The 22494-nt window shown below is 51.7% G+C and overlaps 2 protein-coding genes across 2 annotated transcripts; both read left to right on the top strand.

Moving 5' to 3' along the window:
* The first annotated feature begins 242 nt into the window (after positions 1–242).
* LOC123745459 (nascent polypeptide-associated complex subunit alpha, muscle-specific form-like) lies at positions 243–5219 on the top strand. Its single transcript, XM_045726034.2, has one exon. The coding sequence runs from the start codon at positions 243–245 to the stop codon at positions 5217–5219; it is 4977 nt and encodes a 1658-aa protein (XP_045581990.2).
* Positions 5220–6415: 1196 nt separating this feature from the next.
* On the top strand, positions 6416–20226 carry LOC138356319 (uncharacterized). The gene is made up of 3 exons (XM_069312292.1): positions 6416–6607; positions 8801–8928; positions 18836–20226. Exons 2-3 carry the CDS (start codon positions 8824–8826, stop codon positions 19394–19396), a joined length of 666 nt encoding a protein of 221 aa, XP_069168393.1. The 5' UTR covers positions 6416–6607; positions 8801–8823; the 3' UTR covers positions 19397–20226.
* Positions 20227–22494: the final 2268 nt, after the last annotated feature.

Below are 22494 nucleotides of genomic sequence, written 5' to 3'. Positions count from 1 at the left end.
AAATGTCTTCAGGTTTTAAATATTCTTTATTCGAGCCTAACCACTTGGGTAGGACGGTAGAGCAACGGTCTGCCTTCATGCAGGTCGGCGTTCAATCCCCGAATGTCTATAAGTGGTTGGGTACCATTCCTTCCCTTCGTCCTATCCCAAATCCTTATCCTGACCCTTCCAAGTGCGATATAGTCGTAATGGCTTGGCGCTTACCCTGATAATTCCTACCCCTCCACAATATACACACCTGGATGGTTGATTCTCACAGATATACAGCTATACCTTCTACACGTGGCTCCCCCACCTTCTACACGTGGCTCCCCACCCTTCTACATGTGGCTCCCCCACCTTCTACACGTGGCTCCCCCACCTTCTACACGTGGCTCCCCACCCTTCTACATGTGGCTCCCCACCCTTCTACATGTGGCTCCCCAACCTTCTACATGTGGCTCCCCACCCTTCTACACGTGGCTCCCCAACCTTCTACATGTGGCTCCCCCACCTTCTACACGTGGCTCCCCCACCTTCTACACGTGGCTCCCCAACCTTCTACACGTGGCTCCCCACCCTTCTACATGTGGCTCCCCAACCTTCTACACGTGGCTCCCCCACCTTCTACATGTGGCTCCCCAACCTTCTACATGTGGCTCCCCAACCTTCTACATGTGGCTCCCCAACCTTCTACATGTGGCTCCCCAACCTTCTACATGTGGCTCCCCAACCTTCTACACGTGGCTCCCCACCCTTCTACATGTGGCTCCCACCCTTCTACATGTGGCTCCCCAACCTTCTACACGTGGCTCCCCAACCTTCTACATGTGGCTTCCCCACCTTCTACATGTGGCTTCCCAACCTTCTACATGTGGCTCCCCACCCTTCTACATGTGGCTCCCCAACCTTCTACACGTGGCTCCCCAACCTTCTACATGTGGCTCCCCAACCTTCTACATGTGGCTCCCCCACCTTCTACATGTGGCTCCCCAACCTTCTACACGTGGCTCCCCCACCCTTCTACACGTGGCTCCCCCACCTTCTACATGTGGCTCCCCAACCTTCTACATGTGGCTCCCCCACCTTCTACACGTGGCTCCCCAACCTTCTACACGTGGCTCCCAACCTTCTACACGTGGCTCCCCCACCCTTCTACACGTGGCTCCCCCACCTTCTACACGTGGCTCCCAACCTTCTACATGTGGCTCCCACCCTTCTACACGTGGCTCCCCCACCTTCTACACGTGGCTCCCCAACCTTCTACACGTGGCTCCCAACCTTCTACATGTGGCTCCCACCCTTCTACACGTGGCTCCCCCACCTTCTACACGTGGCTCCCCCACCTTCTACACGTGGCTCCCAACCTTCTACATGTGGCTCCCACCCTTCTACACGTGGCTCCCCCACCTTCTACACGTGGCTCCCCAACCTTCTACACGTGGCTCACCAACCTTCTACACGTGGCTCCCCATCCTTCTACACGTGGCTCCCCAACCTTCTACACGTGGCTCCCCAACCTTCTACATGTGGCTCCCCACCCTTCTACATGTGGCTCACCAACCTTCTACACGTGGCTCCCCAACCTTCTACACGTGGCTCCCCCACCCTTCTACACGTGGCTCCCCCACCCTTCTACATGTGGCTCCCCAACCTTCTACACGTGGCTCCCAACCTTCTACATGTGGCTCCCACCCTTCTACACGTGGCTCCCCCACCTTCTACACGTGGCTCCCCAACCTTCTACATGTGGCTCCCCACCCTTCTACATGTGGCTCCCCCACCTTCTACATGTGGCTCCCCCACCCTTCTACATGTGGCTCCCCCACCCTTCTACATGTGGCTCCCCCACCCTTCTACATGTGGCTCCCCCACCCTTCTACATGTGGCTCCCACCCTTCTACACGTGGCTCCCCAACCTTCTACATGTGGCTCCCAACCTTCTACACGTGGCTCACCAACCTTCTACATGTGGCTCCCCAACCTTCTACATGTGGCTCCCCACCCTTCTACACGTGGCTCCCCAACCTTCTACACGTGGCTCCCCAACCTTCTACACGTGGCTCCCCAACCTTCTACACGTGGCTCCCCCACCCTTCTACACGTGGCTCCCCAACCTTCTACATGTGGCTCCCCACCCTTCTACACGTGGCTCCCAACCTTCTACATGTGGCTCCCCCAACCTTCTACACGTGGCTCCCCCACCTTCTACACGTGGCTCCCCAACCTTCTACACGTGGCTCACCAACCTTCTACACGTGGCTCCCCCACCTTCTACACGTGGCTCCCCAACCTTCTACATGTGGCTCCCACCCTTCTACACGTGGCTCACCAACCTTCTACATGTGGCTCCCCAACCTTCTACACGTGGCTCCCCAACCTTCTACACGTGGCTCCCCCACCCTTCTACACGTGGCTCCCCCACCTTCTACACGTGGCTCCCAACCTTCTACATGTGGCTCCCACCCTTCTACACGTGGCTCACCAACCTTCTACATGTGGCTCCCCAACCTTCTACATGTGGCTCCCACCCTTCTACACGTGGCTCACCAACCTTCTACATGTGGCTCACCAACCTTCTACACGTGGCTCACCAACCTTCTACACGTGGCTCACCAACCTTCTACATGTGGCTCACCAACCTTCTACACGTGGCTCACCAACCTTCTACACGTGGCTCACCAACCTTCTACATGTGGCTCCCACCCTTCTACACGTGGCTCACCAACCTTCTACATGTGGCTCCCCAACCTTCTACACGTGGCTCCCCCACCCTTCTACACGTGGCTCACCAACCTTCTACACGTGGCTCACCAACCTTCTACACGTGGCTCACCAACCTTCTACACGTGGCTCACCAACCTTCTACATGTGGCTCCCACCCTTCTACACGTGGCTCACCAACCTTCTACATGTGGCTCCCCAACCTTCTACACGTGGCTCCCCAACCTTCTACACGTGGCTCCCCCACCTTCTACACGTGGCTCCCCACCCTTCTACACGTGGCTCCCCAACCTTCTACACGTGGCTCCCAACCTTCTACACGTGGCTCCCCACCCTTCTACACGTGGCTCACCAACCTTCTACACGTGGCTCCCCAACCTTCTACATGTGGCTCCCCAACCTTCTACACGTGGCTCCCCAACCTTCTACACGTGGCTCCCAACCTTCTACACGTGGCTCCCCCACCTTCTACACGTGGCTCCCCAACCTTCTACACGTGGCTCCCTCACCCTTCTACACGTGGCTCCCCCACCTTCTACACGTGGCTCCCAACCTTCTACATGTGGCTCCCACCCTTCTACACGTGGCTCACCAACCTTCTACATGTGGCTCCCCAACCTTCTACACGTGGCTCCCCCACCCTTCTACACGTGGCTCCCCCACCTTCTACACGTGGCTCCCAACCTTCTACATGTGGCTCCCACCCTTCTACACGTGGCTCACCAACCTTCTACATGTGGCTCCCCAACCTTCTACACGTGGCTCCCCCACCTTCTACACGTGGCTCCCAACCTTCTACACGTGGCTCCCCATCCTTCTACATGTGGCTCCCCCACTATCTACACCTGGCTCCCCAACCTTCTACATGTGGCTCCCCAACCTTCTACACGTGGCTCCCCAACCTTCTACACGTGGCTCCCCCACCCTTCTACACGTGGCTCCCCAACCTTCTACACGTGGCTCCCCACCCTTCTACACGTGGCTCCCCAACCTTCTACACGTGGCTCCCCACCCTTCTACATGTGGCTCCCCAACCTTCTACATGTGGCTCCCCAACCTTCTACATGTGGCTCCCCAACCTTCTACATGTGGCTCCCCACCCTTCTACACGTGGCTCCCCAACCTTCTACACGTGGCTCCCACCCTTCTACATGTGGCTCCCCAACCTTCTACACGTGGCTCCCCAACCTTCTACACGTGGCTCCCCCACCTTCTACATGTGGCTCCCCAACCTTCTACACGTGGCTCCCCCACCTTCTACACGTGGCTCCCCAACCTTCTACATGTGGCTCCCCAACCTTCTACACGTGGCTCCCCAACCTTCTACACGTGGCTCCCCACCCTTCTACACGTGGCTCCCCAACCTTCTACACGTGGCTCCCCACCCTTCTACATGTGGCTCCCCAACCTTCTACACGTGGCTCCCCACCCTTCTACATGTGGCTCCCCAACCTTCTACACGTGGCTCACCAACCTTCTACATGTGGCTCCCCAACCTTCTACACGTGGCTCCCCCACCTTCTACATGTGGCTCCCCAACCTTCTACACGTGGCTCCCCAACCTTCTACACGTGGCTCCCCCACCTTCTACACGTGGCTCCCCAACCTTCTACATGTGGCTCCCCCACCTTCTACATGTGGCTCCCCAACCTTCTACACGTGGCTCCCCAACCTTCTACACGTGGCTCCCCACCCTTCTACATGTGGCTCCCCAACCTTCTACACGTGGCTCCCCAACCTTCTACACGTGGCTCCCCCACCTTCTACATGTGGCTCCCCAACCTTCTACACGTGGCTCCCCCACCTTCTACACGTGGCTCCCCAACCTTCTACACGTGGCTCCCCACCCTTCTACATGTGGCTCCCCACCCTTCTACACGTGGCTCCCCAACCTTCTACACGTGGCTCCCCAACCTTCTACATGTGGCTCCCCAACCTTCTACATGTGGCTCCCCAACCTTCTACATGTGGCTCCCCAACCTTCTACATGTGGCTCCCCAACCTTCTACATGTGGCTCCCCAACCTTCTACATGTGGCTCCCCAACCTTCTACATGTGGCTCCCCAACCTTCTACATGTGGCTCCCCACCCTTCTACATGTGGCTCCCCAACCTTCTACATGTGGCTCCCCAACCTTCTACATGTGGCTCCCCAACCTTCTACATGTGGCTCCCCAACCTTCTACACGTGGCTCCCCCACCCTTCTACACGTGGCTCCCCAACCTTCTACACGTGGCTCCCCCACCCTTCTACACGTGGCTCCCCAACCTTCTACACGTGGCTCCCCACCCTTCTACACGTGGCTCCCCAACCTTCTACACGTGGCTCCCACCCTTCTACATGTGGCTCCCCAACCTTCTACACGTGGCTCCCCCACCCTTCTACACGTGGCTCCCCAACCTTCTACACGTGGCTCCCCCATCCTTCTACACGTGGCTCCCCCACCTTCTACATGTTGGGATAAGAACCTTCTGTATAAGAGCCGTCATCTTATGCCGGGTACTGTCGCCTCGTGACAGTACTGCCCCGTGATAGCTGACTAACTCCCAGGTACCTATTTACTGCTAGATAACAGGGGCATTCAGGGTGAAAGAAACTTTGCCCATTTGTTTCTGCCTCGTGTGGGAATCGAACCCGCGCCACAGAATCACGAGTCCTGCACGCTATCCACCAGGCTACGAGGCCCCCGTATGTCCCTGTTTTCCCACAGCTCAGTGTGAGGTCACACGGCTCTCCCACAGCGCTCAACAACCACCATACTTTCCCCTATCGTAAACCCCAGCGTACAATTCCCAAGAATTAATAATAACATGATTTAATGTTTTTACTTGAGCTAACAGCCAGTGATACACAGTAATGGTTCGAACAGGAGCCGGGAAGATGATGATGAGGGAGGGAGGAGGAGCAGTGAGGGTAGTGATGATGGTGTTACTGGTGATGACAGCGGCCACTCGCGCGGAGGTCACTATCTACATCACAAACGGAACAGGAGTTTGTGGTGATGACCTAAACAGGTTGCGCGCCCACACAGACACAAGCTGCGCCTTGCACTGCAACACAGGTAACGACCCTGAATCTATTTTCCATGCAACGGATAGTTAACAAATCACAGTACAGAACTTTAATGGATAATAAAAATAGTGTAAATGCAAATATTGTGTATAAAGCTAACAGTGAACTAGGAAGAAGGCTGTCACTCAGTAACTGTTTTCTTATTTTGTACCCCCATACCCATCCTGTCAGTGGTAATATAGAGGTTACCTTGAGGTTACCTTGAGATGATTTCAGGGCTTAGCGTCTCCGCGGCCCGGTCCTCGACCAAGCTTTAATCGTGGGTTCGAAAACACAAATATGCTTTTCTCTCTCTGTCTGTCTCTGTCTGTCTGTCTCTGTCTGTCTCTGTCTGTCTGTCTGTGTCTGTCTGTCTGTCTGTCTGTCTGTCTGTCTGTCTGTCTGTCTGTCTGTCTGTCTGTCTCTCTCTCTCTCTCTCTCTTGCTGTCTCTCTCGCTCTCTCACTCTGGTGTGGGTGCCGGACGAGACTGACGGACAAGAGGTTTACAAAGGCTACGCGAGCGGCAGAGATACGAAGTCAGGCGAGGCGGCAGGATTGTCACCTGCTCCGGCCTGCCTTATCAAACCCTATCACTGTTATCGCCGCCGCTATGACGACAAGAACCTGGGATATGTGGACAATGAGGTAGCATAGGCCAGATAGCTGCAAAGTTGCCCTATCACTTTCACCATTTTACTGTCAGTAATTACTGTCTGACCCGGTTGACAGAGTCGCGTTGTGAGGGCTTCAGCTTCACAGACAGCCCCACCATCCCGGCAGACGGCTACTGTCATCTACACGCCCACCTCGGCTCACCGGACGGCACCCCCAGCTCCACCTGCTATGTTCCTGGTGAGCTTTTACACCCTTTGTGTACACCCAGTCATGGTGACCCCACCACACACCTGAGTGTGGCTGATCTCTCTCCCCCGTGGGTAAGTGGCACACCTCACTCCCCCGTGGGTAAGTGGCAGACCTCACTCCCCCGTGGGTAAGTGGCAGACCTCACTCCCCCGTGGGTAAGGGCCAGACCTCACTTCCCCGTGGGTAAGTGCTAGACCTCACTCCCCCGTGGGTAAGTGCCAGACCTTTCTCCCCCGTGGGTAAGTGATACACCTCACTCCCCCGTGGGTAAGTGGCAGACCTCACTCCCCCATGGGTAAGTGATAGACCTCACTCCCCCGTGGGTAAGGGCCAGACCTCACTCCCCCGTGGGTAAGTGCTAGACCTCTCTCCCCCGTGGGTAAGTGCCAGACCTCACTCCCCCGTGGGTAAGTGGCAGACCTCACTCCCCCGTGGGTAAGTGCCAGACCTCACTCCCCCGTGGGTAAGTGGCAGACCTCACTCCCCCGTGGGTAAGTGGCAGACCTCACTCCCCCGTGGGTAAGTGGCAGACCTCACTCCCCCGTGGGTAAGTGGCAGACCTCACTTCCCCGTGGGTAAGTGCTAGACCTCACTCCCCCGTGGGTAAGTGGCAGACCTTACTCTCCCGTGGGTAAGTGGCAGACCTCATTCCCCCGTGGGTAAGTGGCAGACCTTACTCTCCCGTGGGTAAGTGGCAGACCTTACTCTCCCCCGTGGGTAAGTGGCAGACCTCATTCCCCCGTGGGTAAGTGCTAGACCTCACTCCCCCGTGGGTAAGTGGCAGACCTTACTCTCCCGTGGGTAAGTGGCAGACCTCATTCCCCCGTGGGTAAGTGCTAGACCTCACTCCCCCGTGGGTAAGTGGCAGACCTCACTCCCCCGTGGGTAAGTGGCAGACCTCACTCCCCCGTGGGTAAGTGCCAGACCTCACTCCCCCGTGGGTAAGTGTCAGACCTCCCTCCCCCGTGGGTGTCAGACCTCTCTCCCCCGTGGGTAAGTGATAGACCTCACTCCCCCGTGGGTAAGTGATAGACCTCACTCCCCCGTGGGTAAGTGTCAGACCTCACTCCCCCGTGGGTAAGTGCCAGACCTCACTCCCCCGTGGGTTAGTGTCAGACCTCACTCCCCCGTGGGTAAGTGCCAGACCTCACTCCCCCGTGGGTAAGTGATAGACCTCACTCCCCTGTGGGTAAGTGCTAGACCTCACTCCACCATGGGTAAGTGATAGACCTCACTCCCCTGTGGGTAAGTGATAGACCTCACTCCCCCGTGGGTAAGTGATAGACCTGACTCCACCGTGGGTAAGTGCTAGACCTCACTCCCCCGTGGGTAAGTGCCAGACCTGACTCCCCCGTGGGTAAGTGTCAGACCTCACTCCCCCGGGGGTGTTAAGTTAAAGCAAGTTAGTGCACTAAAGCACGGACACCGTGTTCTCCCATATACCAAGGCTTGATGGAAAACGTCAGTGATCTCTCACTGTCTCATTGCCTGGAGAGGCAACCCGTTCTCGCAAATTCGTAAAGTCAATATTGACTTATTAACTACGTGCATAGGTGATGTACTAAACATGATAGATACCCTTAAAAAGATTCATAGAAAACACCGACCTTACCTAACCTTGTTAGTATCTTAAGATAAGCATCTTATTGCTTCGTAATTACAATTATTACTTAACCTATACCTATTAGAGGTTAGGTAATAATTGTAATTACGAAGCAATAAGATGCTTATCTTAATATACTAAGTAGGTTAGGTAAGGTCGGTGTTTTCTATGAATCTTTTTAAGGGTATCTATTATGTTAATTATGTCACCTATGCACATATTTAATAAGTCAATATTGACTTATTAAATTTGCGAGAACGGGTTGGGAGAGGATAGGATATCTGGGGGTTTAAATACCCCGGAATTCCCACCTCTTTAGGGCTCTGAGGTATGGTGTAGTGGATACAAGAACATACCTGCCATCTTGATGGCCATGGTATATATATATTATGTGTATATATATATATATATATACATAATATATATATATATATATATATATATATATATATATATATATATATATATATATATATATATATATATATATATATTATGTATATATCTGTATATATATATATATGTATATATGTATATATTATAATATATGAATTACTATTTTACGGTCTCTATAACAGTGCCTTCAGCTGGAGCCCCAGCAATGTCTCCTGCTGCTACTCAGCCTGTTACTGCCCAAACAACTGCAACAGCTGCATCAGTACCTGCAACAACAACAGTGGGAAGTTCAGCCACTGACTCCACTTGGGTATGTAAATGGTTAACTTTTTTTTTGAGATATATACAAGAGTTGTTACATTCTTGTACAGCCACTAGTACGCGTAGCGTTTCGGGCAGGTCCCTGGAATACGATCCCCTGCCGCGAAGAATTCGTTGTTACAACCAAGTACACATATTACTGTTGAGTTAAACAGAGGCTACAGTTGAGGATTTGCGCCCAGTGAGTCAGTGATTTGCTCCCCGGCCAGGATACGAACCCATGACAAAGCGCTCGCGGAACGCCAGGCGAGTGTCTTACCACTACACCACTTCGAAGAGAGTAGCGTTTTTCTTGACATAAATTCTTTTTTTGTTACATATCAGTGGTACATATCTCTCTCTCACACACACACGTACGTGTGTGTGTGTGTGTACTCACCTAGTTGTGTTTGCGGGGGTTGAGCTCTGGCTCTTTGGTCCCGCCTCTCAACCGTCAATCAACAGGTGTACAGATTCCTGAGCCTATCGGGCTCTGTCATATCTACACTTGAAACTGTGTATGGAGTGAGCCTCCACCACATCACCCCCTAATGTGTGTGTGTGTTTGTGTGTGTGTGTGTGTGTGTGTGTGTGTGTGTGTGTGTGTGTGTGTGTGTGTGGGTGTGTGTGTGTGTGTTTGTGTGTGTGAATGACCCGCAGCTACCAGACCCACACGTGGGTCTGGTAGCTGAGCGGACAGTGCGCAGGCCTCGTAATCCCGTGGCCTGGGTTTGATTTCCAGACCAGGCAGAAACAAATGGGCAAAGTTTCTTTCACCCTGATGCCCCTGTTACCTAGCAGTTAATAGGTACCTGAGAGTTAGACAGCTGTTATGGAGCTGCTTCCTGGGTGTCTGTGTGTGTGTGTGTGGAAGTAAGTAATTATCAAAAGAAGGCACCAAACCGGGAAGGCTATGTAGCACCATCAAATACGCAAAATAATCAGAGGGCGCTAAATATCACCAAGGATGCCAATACAAGAACAAAAACGCATAAGGCGAACGATATCAAAAGTATCCGAGTCACCAAGAATTCTATTGAGGGACAGGCGACCGCGAGGGGCGGTCGGAAAGCAAGACACACGCTCGTCCTGGAAGTCAGGACATTCAAGAAGGACATGCACGACCATGAAAGGGACACTGCAACTAGGACAATAAGGAGCAGGGCGGCGCTCCATCAAGTGACCATGGGTTAAGCGAGTATGGTCAATACGCAACCTCGCCAGAGCTGTTTCTCATCGCCGGTTACGGTGGTAGGAGGACGGCCACGAGGAAACACAACATTTAAGAGTACGTAGTTTGTTACCAGTAACAGACGACCAAGAAGCCTGCCAACGGGTAAGAATGAAGGAATAGTTAACCGGGTAAAAGTCGGAATATGGAACACCTTTACGAGAGATGGGACAAGAGCGGACAGCTTCCTTGGCGGCAGCATCCGTACGCTCATTTAAAGACACACCAATATGGCTGGGAACCCAACAAAACTCAACCGACTTAAATTTACTGTGAACAAGAAACAGCCAATGCTGGATCTCGACAACTACTGGATGAACCGGATTAAAGGACCCGAGAGCCATGAGGGCACTACGAGAGTCAACAATAACTACAAAGAAAGACTGACAACGAGAAAGCAGGAGACGAAGAGCATAGAGAATAGCATAAAACTCCGCTGTAAAGATGCTATTCTCCGGAGGTAAGTGACACACACATGAGTGCGATCAGGAAAAACAACAGAGTAGCCAACACCGTCCGCAGACTTAGACCCATCGGTGAAGACAGAAACGGAGCGGGAGTGAGAAGAAAAGTGCTCAAGGAAAAGGCGTTTTAGAACCGTAGGAGGGGTAAAAGCTTTAGTGATACGGGTCAAGGAAGTACAAAACTGCAGAAGGGGGACTCTCCATGGGGGCAAAGAAGGAACAACACGAGGAGAAACATAGAAACACGAACGGAAAGAGAATCCTGTAAGCGAGATAACCGGACAGAAAGAGGGAGGTGGTAAAGAGGAACAGGAACCGCAGGAGGGGTAAAAGTTAAAGCACGACAGAGGCGAGAGGAAGGATGTTGCAAGGACCGCGCAAGATAGCGAAGACAGTAGCGATCACGGCGGTCCTGGAGAGACAGGAAGCCAGTGTCAACATACAAGCTAAGGATGGGAGTCGAACGAAAGGCACCAGAACTGAGGCGCAACCCAGTATGGTGCAAAGCATCAAGACGGCGAAGAGTAGAAGGAGAAGCAGACGAGTAAGCAGGGCAACCATAATCGAGCTTAGACAGGACGAGAGAGGAATGTAAAGCAAGGAGTGCGCGCCTATCTGCCCCCCCAAGAAGTATGGGACAAGACCCGAAGGAGGGTAAGGGCCTTAGAGCACTCAACACGGAGGTAAGAGATATGGGGAGAACAAGACAAACGAGTGTCAAGGAATAACCCCAAAAGCTTCGCGGAATCTTTGTATTCAAGGGGATGACCATAAAGTGACAAAGAGGGACGAAGAACAACCCCGTTTCCGCGTAAAAGTCATGGCACAAGTCTTAGAAGTAGAGAACTTGAAGCCATGATCTGTGGCCCAAGACGACACGGCATCAATTGCAAGTTGAAGCCGGCGTTGAAGGAGAGGCGAATCATCACCCTGACAACAAAGGGTAAGATCATCGACATAGAGAGCGGAGAAGACACCAGAAGGAAGAGAGGAAAGAAGACCATTGAGGGCAACCAGAAAAAGAGTAGTGCTCAGAACACTACCCTGGGGCACACCTTGGTATTGCTGAAAAGAGGCAGAGAGAGCGGTACCAAGGCGCACCCGAAAGGAACGACGAGAGAGGGAGCTGCCGAGAAAGAGAGGGAGATGACCACGAAGGCCAAAAGAATGAAGCTGGGATAGAATATGATATCGCCAAGTGGCGTCATAAGCCTTTTCCAGGTCAAAAAGGACGGCAACAACGGAGGTCTTCGCAGCAAAAGCAGTACGAATATAGACCTCCAAGCTCACCAGGACATCTGTCGTGCTGCAGCACTTGCGGAAAAAAATTTAAGAAGGGGAGAGGAGGTGATGGTGTTCCAGGAACCACATCAGACGAACGTTAACCATACGTTCAAAGAGTTTGCAGATACAACTTGTGAGGGCAATAGGGCGAAAGTCCTTAGGGGAAGTTCCCAGAGACCCCGGTTTGCGAACAGGGAGGACAACGGCATCGAGCCAGTCCTCAGGGACTGCTGACGACTCCCAGATCCGATTATACAGACTCAGTAAATACTGAAACGTGCACGGAGGGAGATGGCGAAGCATCTCATAATGAATACCATCGGAGCCCGCCGCCGTAGAACCGCAGTGGGCCAGGGCAGAACGAAGTTCAAAGAGAGAGAAGGGATCGTTATAGGAAAGACGAAGACGAGTGCAGAAATCTGAAGGACGAGACTCAAGGACAGGTTTACGTAGAAGGAAAGATTGGGGAAGATGAAGACCAGAGCTAACAGAAGAAAAGTGGGAACCCAGTTCGGTAGCGACCTGCAACGGGTCCGCCACAAGATTACCATGGTGGTGAAGGACCGGTGAAACATCGGGAACGAACTTACCCGCTATCTTGCGGATACGCTTCCAGATCTGTGGCAGAGGAGTTTCGGACGTAATGGTGGAGACATAAGATGCCCAACATTCACGTTTAGCCGTTCGGATGGCCCTACGGGCCACCACACTCGCTTTCCGAAAGAAAAGAAAAGAATCGGCCGTCTGCTGACGGCGGTGCCTCTTCCAGGCTGCACACTTACAGCGGACAGCCCGAGCACAGTCCACATTCCACCAGGGAACGCACTTTCATGGACCCCGAGAGGAAGAGCGAGGAATAGAGTGGAGGGCAGCGACTATGACGGTGTCATGAAAAAGGAGGAGAGCACGAGGGAGAGGCAGAAGGGGGAGGTCAGAGAGAGTAGCACTGAGGGTAAATAGGTTCCAGTCCGCTTTAGCAAACTGCCAGCAAGGGAAGGAGAGGGAAGGGCGAAAAGAGAAAAAGGAAACAGGGATGGGGAAATGGTCACTACCATGGAGGTCATCAAGAAGCTGCCACGTGAAATCTAAGTAAAGAGAAGAAGAGCAAAGAGAAAGATCAAGACAGGAAAGGGTGCGAGTCCGAGAGTCCAAATGCGTGGGCTCACCAGAATTCAGAAGAGACAGGGAAGAAGAGAGGATAAACGGCTCAAGAAGTCGACCTCGGGCATTCGTCAGAACATCACCCCAAAGAGAATGACGACAATTGAAATCATCCAGCAGGAGCACAGGCTCCGGCAAGGAGTCCAGTAGGTGTTTCAGATCAAGAAGAGAAAGTGGGACACTCGGGGGGGAGATAAATGGAACAAACTGTGTACTATTTCCCCACAAAGATACGAGCAGCAGAACAATGGAGAGGCGAAGGAAAAAGTAAGGGGACAAAGGGAACATCAGAGCGAATCATGAGAGCAGAAGAATTAGGAGCCCCAGCAACAGCTGGGGGGGGGGGGGGAGGAGGGAGAGAAAAGAATCGCCCAGGGCGAGCACCAAGCATCGGCTCCTGGAGACAGACACAAAGGGGCGAAAACCTTGAAATCAGAAGTTGGAGTTCGAGGAAATTGGCGTAATAACCTCGAACGTTCCATTGAAGAATAGACATCGACGAGAAGAGAAAGGACAACAACAGAGAACAAGGAAGAAACAAAGGCGAAAGAGCAACATTGCACGTTAAAGAATATCAGGGTCGGGATCAGGGTCAGTAAAGTCAGGATTAGAGGGTGTAACGGTTCTATTGAGCGCACTGAGCGTTGGTACAGTATCTCGCAAGTGTCTGCTCTAGACCACACTTGAAAGTAGACTAGTTAATGTTTGCTATTCTTGCTGCTTATATTGCTCGGGCAACACCTCACCGTTTTGCCCGGGCAACGCCTCACCTCATTCATCTCCAAAGGTTGACAGGAATTTTAACAAAGCATTTGGAGCGAGTATATTATTGGGATAATCTACTCGCTACAAGGGTATGGATAAACTGAGCAAAGACGGAGGGAAGGAAGCGGGAGAACAGACCAGAGGTGGGCGGGCGGGGTCCGGCGGAGGAGGAGGAGGAGGAGACAACGGAGAGGAGCAGTCAAGGACAGCAGAAGAAAGAGGGGAGCGCACCTCAGCAAGGGCAGCACCCGAGAGGGAAGCAGGGGCCAAAGAAACCTCCATATCAGGAACAGGGGGTGCAACCACTGAAATGGAAGGGGAAAAGCAGTGGAGCAATAGAGTCAGAAGTAGGGGCCGAGGAAGAAAGCGAAGCCTTCTTACCCGCCGGGGAGGAGGAAGGAGAGGAGCCAGGCTTATGCTTCTGACTTAAAGAGACACGTGTCCCAGCAACTACGTACTGGGCAACGGATTCCAGTGTCTCAACTGGATAAACTGAACAAGAGCACACACGACGGCCATTAGGCGAGCGATGGACATCAGCCTGCACCGACAGGTGGCGGGGAGAGTCAATAGATGGAGGAGAAGGATGGGAAGGAGGATCAGAGGAAGACGAGGAAGAAGACACAGGAGACATGACAGACCGGGTAGAAAGAAAGGGGGAACCCCAGACAGAGGACCAGGAGGGGGACCCTTCGGGAAGGACTCAAAGGAACAGAGGAGGGTGCAGTGGGCGTATCAGGGTCCAAGGCCCGGAAACGGTTGTGAGTCTGAGGAAGGTGGGAAGGACGAGGAAAGGAAGAGCACAACACGTGAGCATAAGAGACGTTAGCATAAGGCGGGAGCCGGCGAACCTGGCGCCTCGCCTCACGAAAGGATAAACGCTCCCGGTGCTTCAAGTTGAGGACGGCTGCCTCAAGCTTGTAATGGACACACGCACGGGAGAAGGTAGGATGGGCCTCACCGCAGTTGAGGCAGCGAGCTTGGGGAGAAGTGCACTCCGACTTAGTGACCTTCGCCACCACATAAAGGACAGAGAGAGACAGTCCCGGAGCAGCGGAGGGCACCATGCCCAAACCTCCAGCACTTGTTACACAGCCGAGGAGAAGGAATATACTCCTGGACAGAGCACCTGGCACCAGCAAGAATGACAGAGGATGGAAGGGTCTTACCATCAAAGGTGATCTTCACAACCCGAAGGGGTTGACGGCGACGACCACGAGGGGGACGAGTAAACGAGTCTACCTGGAGGACAGAATGGCCTTGGGCATCAAGGATATGCCGAATATCATCGTGGCAGTCCTGCAGATTCCGAACACCGGTTGCAACATGGGGCTGGAGGAGAATAGTGCCAACACTGGCATTCAACCTAGTGTTCTTTGAGACCCGAACAGGGAGCTCGCCAAGGCACGATAAGGCAGCCAAGCGGGAAGCAGCATCCTGAGAAGGAGCAGCAACGACACGTGTACCGAGACGAGTGGGGTTGAAGGTAACAGAGGCATCCACGGAATCAACAAGATGCCAATGGAGGGAGAAATCACCAGGAGGCGCAGAATCAAGAGGGAGGAGATCAAAGTATTTCGCCCATGAAGTGGAACCAAACAAGGCCTGATGCGCATCAGTACGGGAAGGAATCGATCGAGTGCGGCTGTGGCGCTGATGGCGTTGAGACCCCCCAGAGAGAGAGGGGTTAAAAGGCGCAGTTGTCACAACGAGAGACTGAGCCACGCCAGGGGACGAAGTGGTCACCACTGGGGGCTTGAGGCTCGACCTAATGACAGCGGAGGGAGGGGAGCTGGGGGAAGAAGTCAGGAGAGTCAAAGGAGGAGCAAGGTCGGGGCCAAACGCAGCGGGGGCTACAGAGCCCGGTCTTCCAATACAGGCCGACTCGGGGGCTTGGTCGCCCACCCCACGAGCCTGAGAGGGTACAACAGAAACATTCATCGACATACAGACGAATAGAGAAATTCATCCACGAATGTGCCCCCCACACCTACCATGGAGCCACAATTAGAGGCAGGACACCCAACAAGAAGCTATCGCCGATCATGCCGGGGGCCCCCTAGGGGTGCGTCGTGAGTATACGCCCCACAATCACCACCTTAAGAACCGTCAGTCCGTCGAGATCGGGTTCAGTGACGAAAGGGGGATTGACAATAAAAGGTTCCCCTCGCTCGAGACGTCGGGTACTGCAGTTCTACGGGTGCAAGAGTATGCCTCCTCAAGCACCCGGGCGTCAAAATAGAAGTAGTCCAAAGGAATAACCAAAACAAGCAAAAGGTCGGCAGGAAACGACAAGCAGATAGGAGAAGAGGGGGGAGAAAACCGAAACATAAGGAAAAGGAAAAGCGATCCAGCACAATTAGAGAAGACAGCAGCAGGAATGCAAGGTCACAAAAGGACAGAGGACTGTCCCACGGAGCATCACACTCCCGCAGCCGTCTACTAAGCCCCCTCACGGCGCCAACGGGCCGGATGGGGAGGGGGATTAAGCAAGAAAGAGAAGGATAGGCAAACTGCATTTTCCTGGACTGCCGGAAAGCCTTTGACACAGTACACCATAAGAAGCTGGTGTATAAGTTGGAGAAACAGGCAAAAGTAACTGGTAGGTTGCTCCTGTGGATAAGGGAGTACCTAAGCAATTGGAAGCAGAGAGTTATAGTGTGGGGGTGAGATCTCAGATTGGCGTGAAGTCATCAGTGGAGTCCCACAGGGCTCTGTACTTGGACCTATCCTGTTTCTGATAAACGTAAATGATCTCCCAGAGGGTATAGACTCGTTCCTCTCAATGTTTGCTGACGATGCCAAAATTATGAGAAGGATTAAGACAGGGGAAGACAGCTTGAGACTTCAAGAAGACCTGGACAAGCTGCAGGAATGGTCAATCAAATGGACCATTTGTCCATTTGAGCAAATGTTAGCCTGAAAAAATGTTATGTAATGAAGATAGGTGTAGGGAGCACGAGGCCAGATACAAGGTATCATTTGGGAGATGAATTTCTTGAAGAATCAGAGAGAGAAGGACCTGGAGGTTGATATCACACCAGACCTGTCCCTTGAATCCCATATCAAGAGGATAACATCAGCGACATATGCCAGGTTGGCCAACATAAGAACGGCCTTTAGAAACTTGTGTAAGGAATCATTCAGAACTTTGTATACCACATATGTCAGACCAATCCTGGAGTATGCAGCTCCAGCTTGGAGTCCATATCTCGTCAAGCATAAGACTAAACTGGAGAAGGTTCAAAGGTTTGCCACCAGACTAGTACCCGAACTGAGGGGTATGAGCTATGAGGAGAGACTATGGGAATTAAACCTCACGTCACTGGAAGACAGAAAAGTTCGGGGGAACATGATCACCACATACATGATTCTCAAGGGAATTGATAGAGTAGATAAAGATAGATTATTTAACACAAGGGGCACACACACTAGGGAACACAGGTGGAAATTAAGTGTCCAAATGAGCCATAGAGACATTAGATTTTGTTTAGTGTCAGAGTAGTTGACAAATGGAATGTTTTAGGCAGTGATGTGGTGGAGGCTGACTCCATACACAGTTTCAAGTGTAGATATGATAAAGCCCAGTAGGCTCAGGAAACTGTACACCAGTTGATTGACAGTTGAGAGGTGGGACCAAAGAGCCAGCGCTCAACCCCCGCAAGCACAACTAGGTGAGTATACGCGCACACACACACACACACACACACACACACACACACACACACACACACACACACACACACACACACACACACACACACACACACTAAAGCTAGAATATGCAGCTGTTGTGTGGTGCCCATATCTTAAGAAGCACATCAACAAACTGGAAAAGGTGCAAAGACATGCTACTAAGTGGCTCCCAGAACTGAAGGGCAAGAGCTACGAGGAGAGGTTAGAAGCATTAAATATGCCAAAACTAGAAGACAGAAGAAAAAGAGGTGATATGATCACTACGTACAAAATAGTAACAGGAATTGATAAAATCGACAGGGAAGACTTCCTGAGACCTGGAACTTCAAGAACAAGAGGCCATAGATTTAAACTAGCTAAACACAGATGCCGAAGAAATATAAGAAAATTCACCTTCGCAAATAGAGTGGTAGACGGTTGGAACAAGTTAAGTGAGAAGGTGGTGGAGGCCAAGACCGTCAGTAGTTTCAAAGCGTTATATGACAAAGAGTGCTGGGAAGACGGGACACCACGAGCGTAGCTCTCATCCTGTAACTACACTTAGGTAATTACACACAAGGGGCCGGTGGCTGACTGGACAGCACGCTGGACGCGAGATCCTGTGGTCCCGGGTTCGATTCCCGGCGCCGGTGAGAAACAATGGGCAGTTTCTTTCACCCTGATGCCCCTGTTACCTAGCAGTAAATAGATACCTGAGAGTTAGTCAGCTGTCACGGGCTGCCCACTCGCTCACACACGGTTATGAAGGGGGCCTCGCGGCTGAGTGGACAGCGCTTGGGGGTCGTAGACGATGAGTCACAATAACGTGGCTGAAAAATATTGACCAGACCACACACTAAAAAGTGTGTGGTCTGGTCCACTTTTGAGTCCACTTTTCCTTTGCACAGTATTCCCTTACAATACATACATAGTTTCTAATCAGTCTCCAGTTCCAGGTACTACTTTCCTCGGCGGAGTAATCTGAGCAACACGCGATCTCCCACCTGCAAGCTTCCTTCAGGAAAAGTTTTCTCTATTGCTTGTACATAACGTTCTCTCTTAGCAGATAACTTGTCGCAGACCTTGTCTTCATGAACACCTCACCACAGGACACAAGGTTTGCGACACTGACGTCCGACATTGCAAGATTGTCCCGTAAATTATGACAAGGACTGAATCATGGTTTAGAGACAGCGTAATGACGCCTTTCCTCAGAGCTGAGAAGCCCTCGTTATGCTGTCATTACCACTACTCAGATTATATATTAACTTCTATAAAACACTTACAATAATATAATAAAATCCAAGTTGTTTAAGAGTAACGTTGTGTCGTTACAGGCGCCAGCAGCCACAGCAGCAGCAGCAGCAGCAGTAACACCCGTCGACGGCTACAGCAACTTCTATCAGGCGGACCTCTCTGGCCTCAATAAATGCAACACGAACGCGGGCGCTCTCGGCATCATAGAGAACGCCTCCAAGTATTACCTACTGTGTCAGAACGCTCCCAACGGGTACTCTTACTCCGCCAACCAAGCAACTACCCAGTGCCCCTACCCCAGCGACCAAATGAGGTGCATGAATGCAAGTTGTGTAGCCGGTGGCACCAAGAACATAATAAGTGGTTTCTGTCAAGGCACCCACCAGTCTGCAGGCCCGTGTGGGAGCCAGTTCGCTGCCCAAGGAGCTGACCTAGACGTCACAGAGTGCCACACAGTGCAGGGGGCGCTGCAGGATCTATCACCCAACACGCCCTCGGGCTGGACACAGTGGAGGATCTGCGGTGGCAACAGCACAGCCTTCTACGTCATGACCGAGGTGGCTGTCGGTGACAATGGTAATGGAACTTGGAACCTCCTTGCCATCACCTGCTGCCTCTTGAAGCTTGTACCTTCCGGGTAACTCACGCCTGCCACACACTGCTCCAGCCACCAGGAAGAACATATTTATATCTCGTGTAGAATTACCATTGTATTCCTAATATATATGAGCTTATCTCTTTGTTATCTCTACTTCAGAGTGTTATGTCCCCAAGAGCTTCTGTAAACACCAGTTTTAGTTCACAGGCAACTGCTAGAGCAGGTCTGAATACTGCCAACACCACTCAACACCTGTAAAGCTGCCAACACCACTCAACACCTGTAAAGCTGCCAGCATCACTCAACACCTGTAAAGCTGGCAGCATCACTCAACACCTGTAAAGCTGCCAGCACCACTCAACACCTGTAAAGCTGGCAGCATCACTCAACACCTGTAAAGCTCCCAGCACCACTCAACACCTGTAAAGCTGCCAGCATCACTCAACACCTGTAAAGCTGCCAGCATCACTCAACACCTGTGAAGCTCCCAGCACCACTCAACACCTGTAAAGCTGCCAACATCACTCAACACCTGTAAAGCTGCCAGCATCACTCAACACCTGTAAAGCTGCCAGCACCACTCAACACCTGTAAAGCTGGCAGCATCACTCAACACCTGTAAAGCTGGCAGCATCACTCAACACCTGTAAAGCTGCCAGCACCACTCAACACCTGTAAAGCTGGCAGCATCACTCAACACCTGTAAAGCTGCCAGCATCACTCAACACCTGTAAAGCTGCCAGCACCACTCAACACCTGTAAAGCTGGCAGCATCACTCAACACCTGTAAAGCTGCCAGCACCACTCAACACCTGTGAAGCTCCCAGCACCACTCAACACCTGTAAAGCTGCCAGCATCACTCAACACCTGTAAAGCTGCCAGCATCACTCAACACCTGTAAAGCTGCCAACATCACTCAACACCTGTAAAGCTGCCAACATCACTCAACACCTGTAAAGCTGCCAACATCACTCAACACCTGTAAAGCTGCCAACATCACTCAACACCTGTGAAGCTGCCAGCATCACTCAACACCTGTAAAGCTGCCAACATCACTCAACACCTGTAAAGCTGCCAGCACCACTCAACACCTGTAAAGCTGCTAACATCATTCAACACCTGTAAAGCTGCCAGCACCACTCAACACCTGTAAAGCTGCTAACATCATTCAACACCTGTAAAGCTGCCAGCACCACTCAACACCTGTAAAGCTGCCAACATCACTCAACACCTGTAAAGCTGCCAGCACCACTCAACACCTGTAAAGCTGCTAACATCACTCAACACCTGTAAAGCTGCCAGCACCACTCAACACCTGTAAAGCTGCCAGCATCACTCAACACCTGTAAAGCTGCCAACATCACTCAACACCTGTAAAGCTGCCAGCACCACTCAACACCTGTAAAGCTGCCAGCACCACTCAACACCTGTAAAGCTGCCAACATCACTCAACACCTGTAAAGCTGCCAGCACCACTCAACACCTGTAAAGCTGCCAACATCACTCAACACCTGTAAAGCTGCCAGCACCACTCAACACCTGTAAAGCTGCCAACATCACTCAACACCTGTAAAGCTGCCAGCACCACTCAACACCTGTAAAGCTGCCAACATCACTCAACACCTGTAAAGCTGCCAGCACCACTCAACACCTGTAAAGCTGCCAGCATCACAGAACACCTGTAAAGCTGCCAACATCACTCAACACCTGTAAAGCTGCCAGCATCATTCAACACCTGTAAAGCTGCCAACATCACTCAACACCTGTAAAGCTGCCAGCACCACTCAACACCTGTAAAGCTGCCAACATCATTCAACACCTGTGAAGCTGCCAACACCACTCAACACCTGTAAAGCTGCCAACATCACTCAACACCTGTAAAGCTGCCAACACTACTCAACACCTGTAAAGCTGCCAGCATCACTCAACACCTGTAAAGCTGCCAACATCACTCAACACCTGTAAAGCTGCCAACATCACTCAACACCTGTAAAGCTGCCAACATCACTCAACACCTGTAAAGCTGCCAACATCACTCAACACCTGTAAAGCTGCCAGCATCACTCAACACCTGTAAAGCTGCCAACATCACTCAACACCTGTAAAGCTGCCAACATCACTCAACACCTGTAAAGCTGCCAGCACCACTCAACACCTGTAAAGCTGCCAACATCACTCAACACCTGTAAAGCTGCTAACATCATTCAACACCTGTAAAGCTGCCAGCACCACTCAACACCTGTAAAGCTGCCAACATCACTCAACACCTGTAAAGCTGCTAACATCACTCAACACCTGTAAAGCTGCCAGCACCACTCAACACCTGTAAAGCTGCCAGCACCACTCAACACCTGTAAAGCTGCTAACATCACTCAACACCTGTAAAGCTGCCAGCATCACAGAACACCTGTAAACAACTAATCCTTCAAAACTCGTCATGTGTCACCCATTGTCATGTGAGCCATGTAACTTGATATTGTAAAATTGGACTGAATAAAAAACTAGCCAAACTAACCTATCCCACTTAAACTATGTCATGGGTTCGTATCCTGGCCGGGGAGGATTTACTGGGCGCAATTCCTTAACTGTAGCCTCTGTTTAACGCAACAGTAAAATGTGTACTTGGATGAAAAAACGATTCTTCGCGGCAGGGGATCGTATTCCAGGGACCATAGGATTAAGGACTTGCCCGAAACGCTACGCGTACTAGTGGCTCTACAAGAATGTAACAACTCTGTAACTAAACTGAACTTAAATTACCAAGTCACGTGTTGTGTGCTGCTGGTCTTAAGGCTCATCAACCTCCTGGCAATGTTTACTGGAAGACTTGTGAGGTGTTCCATAATGTACAATAAATATCCTCTTAATAAAAGTTAGTTCAAACACACATTGTTTATATATGAATGTTATGTGACAATGGCTGAATGAACGCACTAATAACACGAACCCATTAATCACTAAGAACTCTCATTTTTTTTTTACCCAGCGCAGGATTCGAACCCCTGTGGCCTGGGATCATTCCCTAACGTACTGGGTACTGTAACCAGTACACCAGTGCAGGTGTAGTGGTTACAGTACCCTCCGTGCCAGAGGGAAGGTCCCGAGCGGCTAGGGGTTCGAGTCCTTGGTCAGGTCAAAGG

This window comes from Procambarus clarkii, chromosome 71, assembly GCF_040958095.1.
Source record: "Procambarus clarkii isolate CNS0578487 chromosome 71, FALCON_Pclarkii_2.0, whole genome shotgun sequence".
Lineage (NCBI taxonomy): Eukaryota > Metazoa > Arthropoda > Malacostraca > Decapoda > Cambaridae > Procambarus > Procambarus clarkii.
The sequence above is the reverse complement of the archived record's forward strand: the minus strand, read 5'-3'. Positions and strand labels throughout refer to the sequence as shown.